Source organism: Centropristis striata, chromosome 13 (assembly GCF_030273125.1).
Source record: "Centropristis striata isolate RG_2023a ecotype Rhode Island chromosome 13, C.striata_1.0, whole genome shotgun sequence".
Classification (NCBI taxonomy): domain Eukaryota; kingdom Metazoa; phylum Chordata; class Actinopteri; order Perciformes; family Serranidae; genus Centropristis; species Centropristis striata.
This window is the reverse complement of record NC_081529.1, coordinates 10,860,376-10,873,257: the sequence shown is the minus strand read 5'-3', so window position 1 is coordinate 10,873,257 and position 12,882 is coordinate 10,860,376. Positions and strand designations below refer to the sequence as shown.

At 40.6% G+C, this 12,882-nt stretch overlaps 1 protein-coding gene across 1 annotated transcript in view; it reads right to left on the bottom strand.

The window, feature by feature from the left end:
• Positions 1-6,274, bottom strand: part of hdac5 (histone deacetylase 5) — a 48,086-nt gene extending 41,812 nt beyond the window's left edge. The window contains exon 1 of the mRNA XM_059347269.1: positions 5,208-6,274. Within this exon, the coding sequence (XP_059203252.1) occupies positions 5,208-5,364 (157 nt within the window). The 5' untranslated portion in view covers positions 5,365-6,274. The remainder of the gene's footprint in view (positions 1-5,207) is intronic.
• Between the last annotated feature and the right edge of the window lie 6,608 nt (positions 6,275-12,882).

Genomic DNA, 12,882 nt, shown 5'->3' with positions numbered 1-12,882 from the left:
ACCAAGTCAAACACCAGGACGAGGCACTAAAAAGAATGAAAGACAGACTGTGCATCTAGTTTGTCCAGTCAGTGAATCCTGGTTTATATTATGCCTTGGTGCTAGCATGATTCTGTATGCATCACACAACCGAAAAGGTTGTTCACATCACACCCTTTGGGTATATATATATATATATAGTCCTGTTCAAAATTCAGTAAATTATAAGACATTGCAACTAATATTTTCAGCTCTAAAAATGTATTTTTGGCTGGAGCTGCCAAATGTCAGAGACCAGCTGAGACATGAACGCAAAAGTCCATCACTTAGTAATTGTGGCTGCTGATAGCACCATGAATTGTGCATCAACCACTAGTTGCCCCGTTTCACAAAAAATATGGCTTTTGGTATTACAGCACAAACAAAAGTGTTGCAGCTGAGTGCAATTATCCCTGTGGCAAAATATAAATACACTTGAGGCCAGTACATTGGTTGTGAGGGGTGAGAGCCAACCTGAGCCAGAGGTCAGAGCACTACTTCCATCCAAAATCTTCCATTTTAATTAAAGCTATATTACCTTATTTTCACTATTTTTTTGTTTTTTCTTTCATGTGCTTTCAAAAATGACATGTAGCGGAGCTTTATTCATTATTCTCATGACACAATTGTCACTGCACCCTGTCACTGCCTCCCAAAGTAAATGAGTTTAAGTGGACCACTTATTAATATGCTCAGTTACCACCAAATCTAATATATGTTAATCATTTCACTGTAACTGCATGTGGCTATTAGTGCTGATCTGAATTGGACAGCGATTGCAACAAAGCTTATTTGCGTAGAAAGGTGCCAATTTTGCACCGATTTAAATACCTGCAGATAGCACAGGAGCACTGAGATGACATGTGCTGGGAGCACAGTTAGGGATGCATTTCACCCTTTGCGGGTGCTTTGAAAACGATGCTGTTTTGCTGGTGCAGGTTTACCAGCCACAAAAGCCATGCAATCTTCTTGTGATTTAACACCTCACTTTTTAAAGCCTTCTATGCAGAAAGTGTTTTATGTGTCTGCTTAGTTTGGAATAAATACAAAAGAAAGTAGCTCGGCAACAAGTATTCAAGCTTGACAGATGATCTCTGGACAGTGTAGTGTAGAAACACTGGATCAATTAACTGAGCAAGACTTAACAAAAACTTGGTCTAATAGCCCAACATCTTTTGTTTTCACAGGAGGTAATACCACCAAGAAACAGAAGAAAGACAGAGGTGTGTAATTTGATGTCCAGTTTGGATGACTTTTCACTCTTTATCTCCTTATTTCTCTGTTTCTGTCACTCCGATTTCACATATCTGCTACTGCTGCTGCTGCTGCTGCTGCTGCGGCTTGGAGGTATTTCTGGAAACCAATATTCGTCTTTTCTCTTCTCTCTCCCTCTCCCTGTCTTGTTCGTTCTGCGCTACTAAAAGAAAATAGGCACTATGACATCAGCCCTGCAAAACACTCTAAAAAAAGCCATGAGAGAGAGAGAGACAGAAAGGGGGAAAGAAAAGACAGAGCAAGAGAGTGAGGTAAAAATAGTATAATGGCTGTGTGTACTTTAGACAAATTAGAAGCTTAGAGAGAGAGAGAGGAGTCACATGTGTAGTGTTGCTATAGAGACTGAGGGTGGGTCAGAAGTATTATGGGCTGGCAGACTGTAGGTCATCCACAGCGGATGCTTTCTGTTGTCTTACACCAGGCTTTATGTATTTTTGTGGTTAATAAACAACTTCTTAAGAATGTTGTGTTTTGCTAGCTTCTGGTCTTAATATCTGGTTTCATCAGTAACACAGTAAATATTCATATTTTTTAAAGATGAACTCGTCAATATTGTTGGGTCCAATGACTATGTCTAATATTAAAGGAGGTCACTCAGGGTGATAAACCCACAATAAAAGTCAGAAGTTCAGTTTTAGCATCTTTCAGCTTGCTGTTTTGGTTTGCAGCCCGCAAGCTTTGATAAACCAAATATCAATTAAAGCTACCTGCTGAGCACCAAACAGTTCTAAGAAGAAAGGGTGGTCATAGTGCACGTGAATAATAGGGATGCAACAATAGGTGGTAAAGTACCAAACTGTTTGGTCCACTCTGTATGGCACAACATGCCCTTATGGACCACAGGTTTTTCAGTCCAGCAATCCTTTTTTCACTGAAGCTTTACAGGCCACTGTGTGTGTGTGTGTGTGTGTGTGTGTGTGTGTGTGTGTGTGTGTGTGTGTGTGTGTGTGCTTGCCTGTCCAGGCAGGTGAAAATCCCTCCCCGCGAAGTAATGTCCAATCACAGTGCAGCCATAGTTGACAAGTCCGCTTATTATAAGCTACTTTGGGCTTCTTATTTTGGAAAGTCGCATGTAAATATTGGCAGTTGCGAGTCGCATTTTTTGGGGCTTGTTCCAAAAGTGCAGTAGCTGTTTTGGGCTTGTTCTGCTACAAAACCCAGGAGAGACCTAAATCGAGATTATCGTGACCAACAAGACCAACTCATTGCCGTCAAGAAAAAACGTGTATCATCATCCATAATATGTGCTGATGGAGTTTGGATGCACCATCTTTGTTGTTGTTTATCTATCTATCTATCTATCTATCTATCTATCTATCTATCTATCTATCTATCTATCTATCTATCTATCCATCCATCCATCCATCCATCCATCCATCCATCCATCCATCCATCCATCCATCCACCAGTCCACATGCGCACATCAACATCGCATTAAATGCATAACTGCTGTTGCATAAATGTGATCAATACCAGTTAAGGGCAAAAAAAAAAAAAAAAGACTAATCTGTGAAAACACAAGCTCAGGCAGAGGACACATTGCCCCTTAAGTCTGAACACATACACAAACTCACATATACACTGACCTGCGCCAGCCAGTGAGCCAACACTGTAAATGTAGCCGAAAAGAAGATTAGTGTGAATCTACGACCTGCTTGTAACTAAGAACCTGGCATCAAGAGGTGGCATTGAGCCAAGCTCCAACCCCAGCTCACCTCACTTTGGCTGCCACATTATTCTGCAGACTTGATGGTAACAGAACCTTCTTTTGCTCACGCTCTGGATGTGTGCTTAACATTTGATAAAACATAAAGATAAAGAACATGGATTTGGCACTTCACTCATTGAAAAAATGTTTTTTGAAGTTTCAAGAAGTTACCAAACTAAGGTTACCAATATGCCCTAACTGACTGAGTTGTGTACACTGATGGGATTTTGTTTGCAGCACATCACGAGAGAGTGTGATCTATGGAACAGTGCCTGTGGCATTCTCACCCTTTTTCTCCTTAAAAGTAAAGAGGAGACATTGTGCTTTATGGATCTGTTTTACGTCAAGACTGAGTAATTCATTCATATGCCTCTTTATTGCACTGTCACTCCGGGTGCAAACAATTTTGTTTATGGTGTATGTTGACATTTTTTTAACAAAGGATAAATATCTGTGTAAATAAATTATATATATATAGAGGAAATGTTTTGTTATACATTGTTGTATTTGTTTCTCTGCCTCCTCCTAATCCTGTCACAAAAACTACTTTTTGATAAACAATATTATTGTGACTTTCAGACCATTTTATACTACTGATATAATAATAAACTAAGAGAATAATAATACATATACACTCAAAAAGCAATGTCAATTCTTAAGAATATTCAGACATTGGAAATGGAATGGGAAAAATGTATTAAAATATCCAAATAAAAAAATAAAACCACACAATAAAACAATGAATAAAATGGACTATCTGGCTGTGTCAACAAAAATTGCACTTAAATAAATATGAAGTACTTGGCACAAGGGTATGGAGAGGTACCATTCATACCTAAACAGGCCAATCTAGTTGTCAATGGTTCGGACTTTTGTTCACCTCAGCATAGTTTTTTTTCCTGTTCGATTGTCTTAGGCATTGTATAAATAAAAAAAACTCCCAATCATAGAATGTTCAACCCTGCTGTTTTCATTAAAATGCTGGTCTAAAGACACATGGAAACACAATGGGCGTTTTCCTACGATATATATAGAAATAACCTCAATAATCGATATTGCAATTTTTTTGACAGGCCTACTAGTTCTTCTAACGCTTCTAAAACAACTAATCAGAGCGGTGGAGTCTCTGCTGCAGTGTCAAGCGCCACTCATGAACTGCAATCAAACTGTCAAACAAGGCAGCGCTGATCAAATATGACTCATGTCTCTGTCATTGCACTGCCTATTTCCTTTCCATTGCAGTGAAATCTTGTCAATGCCATTAGGAGCACGAGGAGGAGGCAGAGAAACGGGGCGACAGTTTGAGATAAAAATGACAAAGTTATTTTGATAAAATTTGCCTAAAAGATTTTGGCCCTATTTTTCTTTGTAACACTTCTGTTTGGAGCGTAATGGAACTACAATTCAAGTTATTTAGAGGCTTTGAGAGGATGTAAACAGGAAGTATTATGTTGCCTTGGATTAAGTTAGTTCGATTGGACTACAACTTGAGCCCTGTTATATTTGGCATATATTTGTTTAGATTTTTGAAAATTGGCAGCATTGTTAGGAATTAGAAGTTCCTGATTCCTCACATACAGACAGCAACAACTGGACTACTTATATATAATCATTTCTAAGCAGATTTATAGAAATGTATGTGCAATGGAAGTCAGATGTAATGATATTCTCAGGAAGTTTAAGTCACACTGAATTTAAAAATATGTGAATCGTGTTTTTGTAAAGGTTCGACTCTGAGAAGCAGTACGAAGTCTGAAGCAAAATGCAGCAGTCAGGTGCTAAAGGGTTGTTAAGTACCTTAATTGCCTCTATTAGCTGTGTGTCACAGACACTTCTGCAGCACAAACTGCTGACCGTGTTGATAAGCAGATCAAACTACAAAACCTAACTTCTCATTTCACCTCGCACAGTATCTATCTATGCCTTGTGGCTCTCACAGTTTGAAAACCTTCGACCTAAACCCGACTGTCCATCCTCAACAAAATCACTGAGCACTCACCATCCACTGGCATGAATAGATTCTTTCATACACCAAAACATAATATGGAAAGCCAAAGCATTCATTACAAAAAAACACAAAATAATGAAGATACATTATAAATAACACTTTTTACATTTGGATCCGAACCTTTGGTCTGACGCCCCATCAAACCTTCGGCACACAGCATGCCCCCTCCCCACCCCTCCATTCTCGGAGATGACTCACCGGCGGTGGGCATGGCAGGGCTGGAGCCCCTGTTGCCACTCAGGAGCTCCAGAGGCTGGTGGTGGCTGTCTGTGCTGGCAGAGGAAAAACAGGACTCAGTCTCATAGATGGTCTGCAACATGGCGCACAATCCTGACACCGTGGGATGCAACAGCATGCCAAGACAAGAGGCAGCGCTCTATTTTGTCACAAAAAGGCACAAGTCACTTCTTCTTCCGAGATAACAGCATGGCTCAGTTTAGGATTCAAGTTGCCAAGGACCGGGTGGACACAAACATTGAAAGATGTTTTCAAAAATATTTAATCATGATGACTCATTCTGGGGTGAATGATCAGCTGAAAACTTCAAAATGTTTTCTGTTCTTCAATTGTGAAAGAGAATGCAGAAAACTCCTCTGTGCTTTTATTGTGATAGGTATCCTGTTTGGGCTTCAGGTAGCCTCAGCGTTTTAGTTTTTCCAGAGCTTCCACTGTCGGGCTGTACAGTTTGTGCTGTGACAACCGGTCGCTGACACTTAAAATCCTCTTTTTTAATGTTGTTGTTGTTGTTGGTTGCAGGTTTCAGAAATCCACCCCTCAGATTGGCTTCAGGAAGGAATCAAAATTAAAAAGATGTGAAGCTTTAAGAATCAAACTGCCGACTTTGCAATGATCTGAAATGCAGCTTTCCAATCAGTTGATCTTGTCGACATCACCTGGAGTCCAGAGAACTTTCCTGTTCCTAAAACAATGACAGTGGCTGGTACGTTGCAGATGGAAGAAAAAACTTTGTTTCCTCTGGTGCACTGAACCCTCTCTGAGTCTTCACTAATCAAACTGAACAAGCAGCAAAAAGCAAACAGAGCAGGAGGTAATCAATGAAATCACGTCACTGGTTAAAGCCTGTAAAACTGTGCATTTCCATAAGCTGAAAAGTGATGGGAGGGATCGGTTGCTGCAGCCTCTTCACCACTTCCCGCCGCTAACAACACAACAAAAATACAGAGGAGAAGCAGAATTCCCCTGCTCGCTTGCATCAAAGGATCCTCATGCTGTTCTCCTCCTGGCCGACGAGAGGGAGAGGAGAGGAGAGGAGGAGGTGGAGGAGGAGGAGGAGGAAGAGGAGGAGGAAGAGGAGGAGAGGCTAGGACGTAAATAGCTTTGGGAGAGCGCTCCCCGAGGTTCCATGCTTCCAAAATTAGAACAAAGCGCTGAGAGAATGACAGAGAGAGGGAAATGGAAGGAAGGAGGGAGAGGGACAGAGCGCTAGAATAAAAAAAAAAAAGGAAATGTGAGGAAAGGAAGGCTGGACTTGAGAAGACGAGCGGCGAGTTAGAATCCTCCCAGAAAAATGAACAGCCAGAGATAACACGTTGTCCTCTTATCCCATGCTTGAAAACACACGAAAAGGGGCAGGCTGCTGCAAAATTCAAGCTTTGTACAGCGACCAGAAACAGCTGCTGGTCAGACGCCTAATATTCCCTGTCTGAGAGTCAGTGCCGTGTGTGTGTGTGTGTGCAGGAGTGTGTCTGTGACGCTCTTTGAGCTCCTGAATGAACGAGAGAGAGAGAGAGAGAGACAGAGAGAGAGAGAGAAAGAGAGAGAGAGGGAGTAGGGTGAGAGAGAGAGAGAGAGAGAGAGAGAGAGAGAGGCTTAAAGTAGATCACTGGGTGGAAAGGAAGTTAGACGGATGAAGAGAAAGTCAACAACAGCTTATTTCATTGGAGTAAGCCTCACAACATAGAAAAGTAGAAATAGAGGGAACAAGGATACTCCTTCAACATCCATCCCTCCCTCCATTCACCTTCATTCATTTGTTTTTTGCCGCATGTTTCTTGTGTAATATAGAGAAGAGAAGAGAAGAGAAGAGAAGAGAAGAGAAGAGAAGAGAAGCATTTACTAACACAGGAGATGGGGGGTTGATGTAGGGACTATAGCTGAAAATAGCCTGCCAGGGAGGAGGAGGAGCTCAAGATAAAAATAGACGAATAGAGAGAGAGAGAGAGAGAGAGAGAGAGAGAGAGAGCAGTAAGCCTACAGCTCTGGGTGGGGTGGAGGGGGCTGAGGGGGGGGTTGGGTAGGGAGGGGGGGGGAGGGTGCAGCGTTCAGCGCTGTCATGTTTCTGCACTGCACTGCCCAGAGATCACCTGTCAATCAAGCAGCGTGGGCGGGGACTGTGCCCTCTTATTCCGGTGATTTCGTGTTGATGCTTTTTGAGTTTGTGTAGGTGGAGATCATCCATATTTTAACCATGCTGGCTGTGACTGCTCATGATTCTACCTTGTCCTGTCTGTGTGCTATGTAGGATAAAATGCAACAGCCATGCTCTCGTTCCACTTTTTTCCTTGTGACACTAGGGATGGCAATGCTGGTCTGTCGGTCCACCACACTGGTTAGAACACAAATATCTCAACATCTCTTTACAGGATTTGGCTTGTCTTCTAGCACCACTAGAAGGTGAATGTTTTCACACTATCCATACTTGGTGGAATGGCACAACATGTTGACCAGGCATTGATGTTCCCTTTCACCAAACCTAATAAGGACATGGCCACAATCCTTTATCCCAATATGGATCATTTTAGTCAGTGGATGTTTAGGGGGGAGATAGCAGGTCAACAATAAATGCCACATCATCATCTGAAAGCTGTGAACCTGAAGATTAATTTGAGATGCAGCTCAGCAATGTGTGCCAAGTTGTTCTGGTCAAAAATATCGAATAAAAATGACTTAATAAATTATTTATTTATTTATTTATTGAAACCTATTATGGTGTATAAAGGGTCATAGCATTAGTGGGTGGCTTTCTTAAGTCCATTTCCATGTTCAACTACGGCCCATAAATTGTTGCAGCAATTTTTAGGTTGACACCATTTGTTACACACATTTGGTTCTGAATAATGCAATCGTATTCATACCAAGAATGGATAAAAATGGTCAGTAAATACAACAAAAGTATGGTCATGTAGTATGATTGCATCAAATATTCATAGTAATCAAAGTGTGCCAGGCAATCTGTGTTATCTGGGGGTGTATATGGCTAACCCATATATTATAACACAAACCATTGTGTTAATCCATCCTATACCTGTTTAATGTGGCTAAGAAAAAAAGCATGTTGTGTCGGTTAATGACAGCAGATGGTCTGCACTCCGAATATGCCTGTAGTGGGGACCAGCGTGTGGTAAAATTGATTTCTTTTGGTCCCTGTCCAACATTTTGAGGCCACACCACATCCAAACAACAGAAGTAGTTCCCTGTTTAGGTAAGTGCACTCATTGGACTGTTAGCACAACAGCATCACAGGATAAGAATGTAAACCATCGTTAGCATACCGTATTTAGTGCAGTGAAACACAGTGCTGCCACTGATTTTTGACACCACAGTAGAAACAACATTGAAAATACGATACACATGTTATGTTGTTATGATGATATATATCGTCATATTGCACAGCCCTAAATGAACATACTAAACAACTTTATAGTTCTTAAACATCAGCATGTGAACACGGTCACTGTGACAATATCATCATTTAGTTCAAAGCACCAGTGTGCTCTACAGCAGGTAAATACTGCACCATTGACTTTAGACCAGGTTGTAAATGTTCAACAGCATGTTTGCTTTCTGCTGCCTCAAGATTGCAATTTGAGAACAATGGACCTCATTTTAACACCAACCAGGGGTGTACCACATTTGCCACATACTCTTAAACTGGCTATGACAGTTGAGAAAGGGATATTTTTCTTTTTCATTAAATAGGGGAAAACAAACCTCTGAAATATTAGAGGAATTTACAGTAGAGTTTGACTGAAAATTGGCCCTGCCAATATATCAGCCAAAGTTATTGCAAAGCTTATTGCGGATATATCAGAACTAATAGAGATTTCAGTTACAAGTAATTACAATATAATAATGACAACTTTGAGAAACAGTGTCTCCATTACATAGTTTCTCCACCAGAGCACTGGTAAGTTGATTTTTACATTTGCTGAGAAAAATAAACCTAATGGATCCACATCAAGATTGTATCTTTATGTTTTGGCCAATATGTTGGTACCGGATTGTTGTTTTTTTTTAATCTATTTTCAATATTGCTTAACAAATACAGCATTGATCAGGCTATAATTCAGTGTCAGCACATGAGACATGACAGTTTTTTAATTCTAAATTTGAGAATTTTTTTTCGGTTGGGACCAAAAGGTATAATGGCCTTATACATATAACAAATTGAATAGAAATTCCAAAAATAAAATATTTGAAGACAAAACAACCAGTTAGCTGATGGTAAAGACTGGCAACAGGGGGAGCAGCTATCTTGGCTGCATCCAAAGGCAATAAAATCCACCTGCAAGCAACTCTGAAGAAGCTGTGTTTAATGTGTGCAAAATGTGTTCAAACCAACAAGAAGATTGGCAGAAGTAACTGCACCTGGCCAAAAAATAGTCCAATACATAACCCCCAGTAAAATCTCAATGTGTTATTTTTAAACTTGTGTGCACTTAACAAGAAATGTGAAGGAAAATCTCAAAAATACTGCTTTATAACCAAACCACTGCTCACTTTTCTCACTTGGCTGTCAGTGTGGATATTATTAATTGAAACTGCTTGCTGCTATTTATAGTATTTGTTTGTTCCATTCAGCGGCTAAGTGAAGCTGTGCTTTAAGGAATAGGTTCCAGTGTTATAATGGAGTGAAATGGTATGTCGCTGACTGCTGGAGTGCATGGATTACATAAAACAAAAGGTCAGAACGAATCAGCCTTTATGCAACCAAATCGAATATTTAAAAAAATGCTTGAATGGCCCCAGTACAGATCCTGTAGATCATCTTAAGACATTTCTTGTATTTTCAGTAAGGTGGATGATTTTAACTCCTCTGTATCAGCTGCTTAGCTCTGGGCTGATCACCACTGCTGTAATGACAGTTTCCTTTCCAGGAATGATAATATTTCATTGAATCATTTTATCATCACCTTCATTCCACCTCCTCCTCGTCACCCTCATCGTCCTCACCTCCTGTGTAAACAGGTCTGTGTGTCCTCAAGCAGATTCAGGGCTGCCTCAGTATGACTCACAAGAGACTTAATACATAGAAAGATGAGAAAATGTAAATACTGAAAACTAATTTGCAATGTCTTGTATTTTTTTTACATTGATTTGAGCTGTTCCATTGCTTTTCTGTTATCCAGTACTATGATTACATTTTAAAGACTTGTTCTGTTATCTTGCATCCTCCTTTCAAATCACTTTGTCAGAAAGAGAGAAAGATAGGAATGCGACTGACCAGGCAACATGTCTCACATCTTAATGGTCTCACATACTAAAAACATCAGCTAAAGGTGTGTGTGTGTGTGTGTGTGTGTGTATGTGTGTGTGTGTGTGTGTGTGTGTGTGTACTGCAGTAGCTCAGCGGATGACTCATCTCTGCGTTTCTATTTGAGGCGCATCAACCCCTGGAGTCACACTGCTGTCTGTGAGTCTGTGTGTGCGCGTGTGTATATGTGTGTGTGCTATGTACTATATCTGTATCCATGACAACCAAATTACAGTCAGTCATTCAACCAGTCACTCAATCTGAGACAAAGGTGTCAAGAAATACCAACAGAGGCCATACAGGTGTCTTGACTGTGCGCGCACACACACACACACACACACACACACACACACACACACACACACACACCAGGCTGTTCTCGTTATAGATGCAAAAACTGTATAAATGCATAAATATCCCATGTAATCGTGAGCCGTTGATGCAGTATAAAGACACAGAAAGTCCGTTTAGGGCAGGCTGGAGGGGTGGTAGATGGGCTGAACAAACCCTGGACCTGTGTTTGTTTTCTGTTTAAAAGTAAAAGTCAAGGTTGTTATTTCCACAATTAATTTCCGTTCATAAATATATATCACGTCCTATGTCACATTATACACCACCTAAATCACCAGCTTAGCTGCTTCTACTAGTTACATACTGAATGAGTTATTTTATTCCTTGTTCCTAACCTTAACCAAGCAGTTTTGAAGCCAAAACCTAACCAAGTACTTTTGTTTCACAACATTTACAAGCGACGGTGACGTCACATGTAAAAAGCAGTGACCATTTTACAACACTCAATAGAAAAGTGATATTTGGGTAATAACTTTGGTGATCCCTTTACTTTTCATCCAGCGCCATTGAAAGTAGTGGCGTTAAGTAGTGAAGTTAATAGTTAAAACCCTGTGGACAAGGCCAATGCTATCATCAAGTTTAATGTTTATCCATTGACTGCGTAAAATTTGTATAGTATCCATGACATCACCCACGGTTTTCTTAAGAGATATAATGAAGCTCAGTTTGGGTGGCTCTGGCTGTTGCCATCTTGGCATTGCATAACTCCCAGCTAATTAAAAAATGGGCAAAGAGGTCGAATGGGCCTGTGCAGAATGAAGTCTAATTGATGACACCCTGCTGTCACTCACAGTGGCCACATCCTTAATTATGGATAACATTACACCTTAGTAAAATTGTATTTAATTTTGTACCAGGCTTATTTCTGCTGTAAAGTTGGGCATTTCAACATGTGGGTCGATGGAGATTGAGACTGTAGACTATAAAGCACTTTGCAAGCTAGACAACCGCTAAATGAATAAAAATGTATTAACCCAATGCTTCATCCACACACTCTTGTCATAGCGTAAGAAAGCACATTGTCATTGCCAACTGTGTTCGGCTCATTTTTTGTAAACAGTCTGGCATGACAGGATGCAAACTAACTAGCCAGCCATCCACTAGTTTGCGAGCTTTCATGCCCAACATGCTGGGTCTAATGGTCCCTCTACTCCCCACTACCAGTAAACTACATGGCCAGGATGAGAGCGGATGGGCAGGTTACTAGCTAGCTAAATAGCCAATAAACAGTAAACATCACTCGTTGTTGAGGCTGCATCGCGGCTTTCATCACATGTAAATCGCCATGGTTTCATCTGAAATGGGTTGGAAAAATGATACCTGTTCCACTACAAAAGGCTGGCCTCTGGTGGTGTTTGCTCAATGCTACAAAACATCACCCCAATACAGCATCTCACCCAAGCATTTCACACACACACACAGACACACACGCACACACACACACAAGTAATATACAGTATGACGATACATCTGATACATTCTGTTATTGACTTCAGTTGGGCGAGCCATCAATCGGCTGGAAAGTGCTGCTAGAAATCTTCAAATATGTCAGTCCTTCTCAGACTATTTACCCCCGCCAGTAAAATGAGCCGCTGGCTCAATAAATGTCTCTTTATATAATTGACTGAGCTGACAAGTGCAACAGCAATTCTTACAACTTAAGTAACCCAACTCCAAGAAAAAAAAGGCTAAGCTTACACTGCTCATATGGGTTCATCTGGGAGGTCAAAACCTTGCCACAGTAAATACAGAGACCACATGATAGCATATAATGTATTAGTATAGTGTATACACCCAGCCCCAGCCAACACAGACCATTTACATGCTTCTTGAAATTTGACGGCCGAGGCATCTAAACTAGCAGTGTCCTGTCTCAAGCCAGTCCTAAATGTCTTAAATAACATTACCACTAAAATCACACTAGCCACTCAAGTCACACCAGTTCCTGTATTAACCACTTCAGGACTTCAGGAGCTAGAAAGACAGATTGATGTAGACTTACCTGAGGTGTGTGATGAATTCATGAAG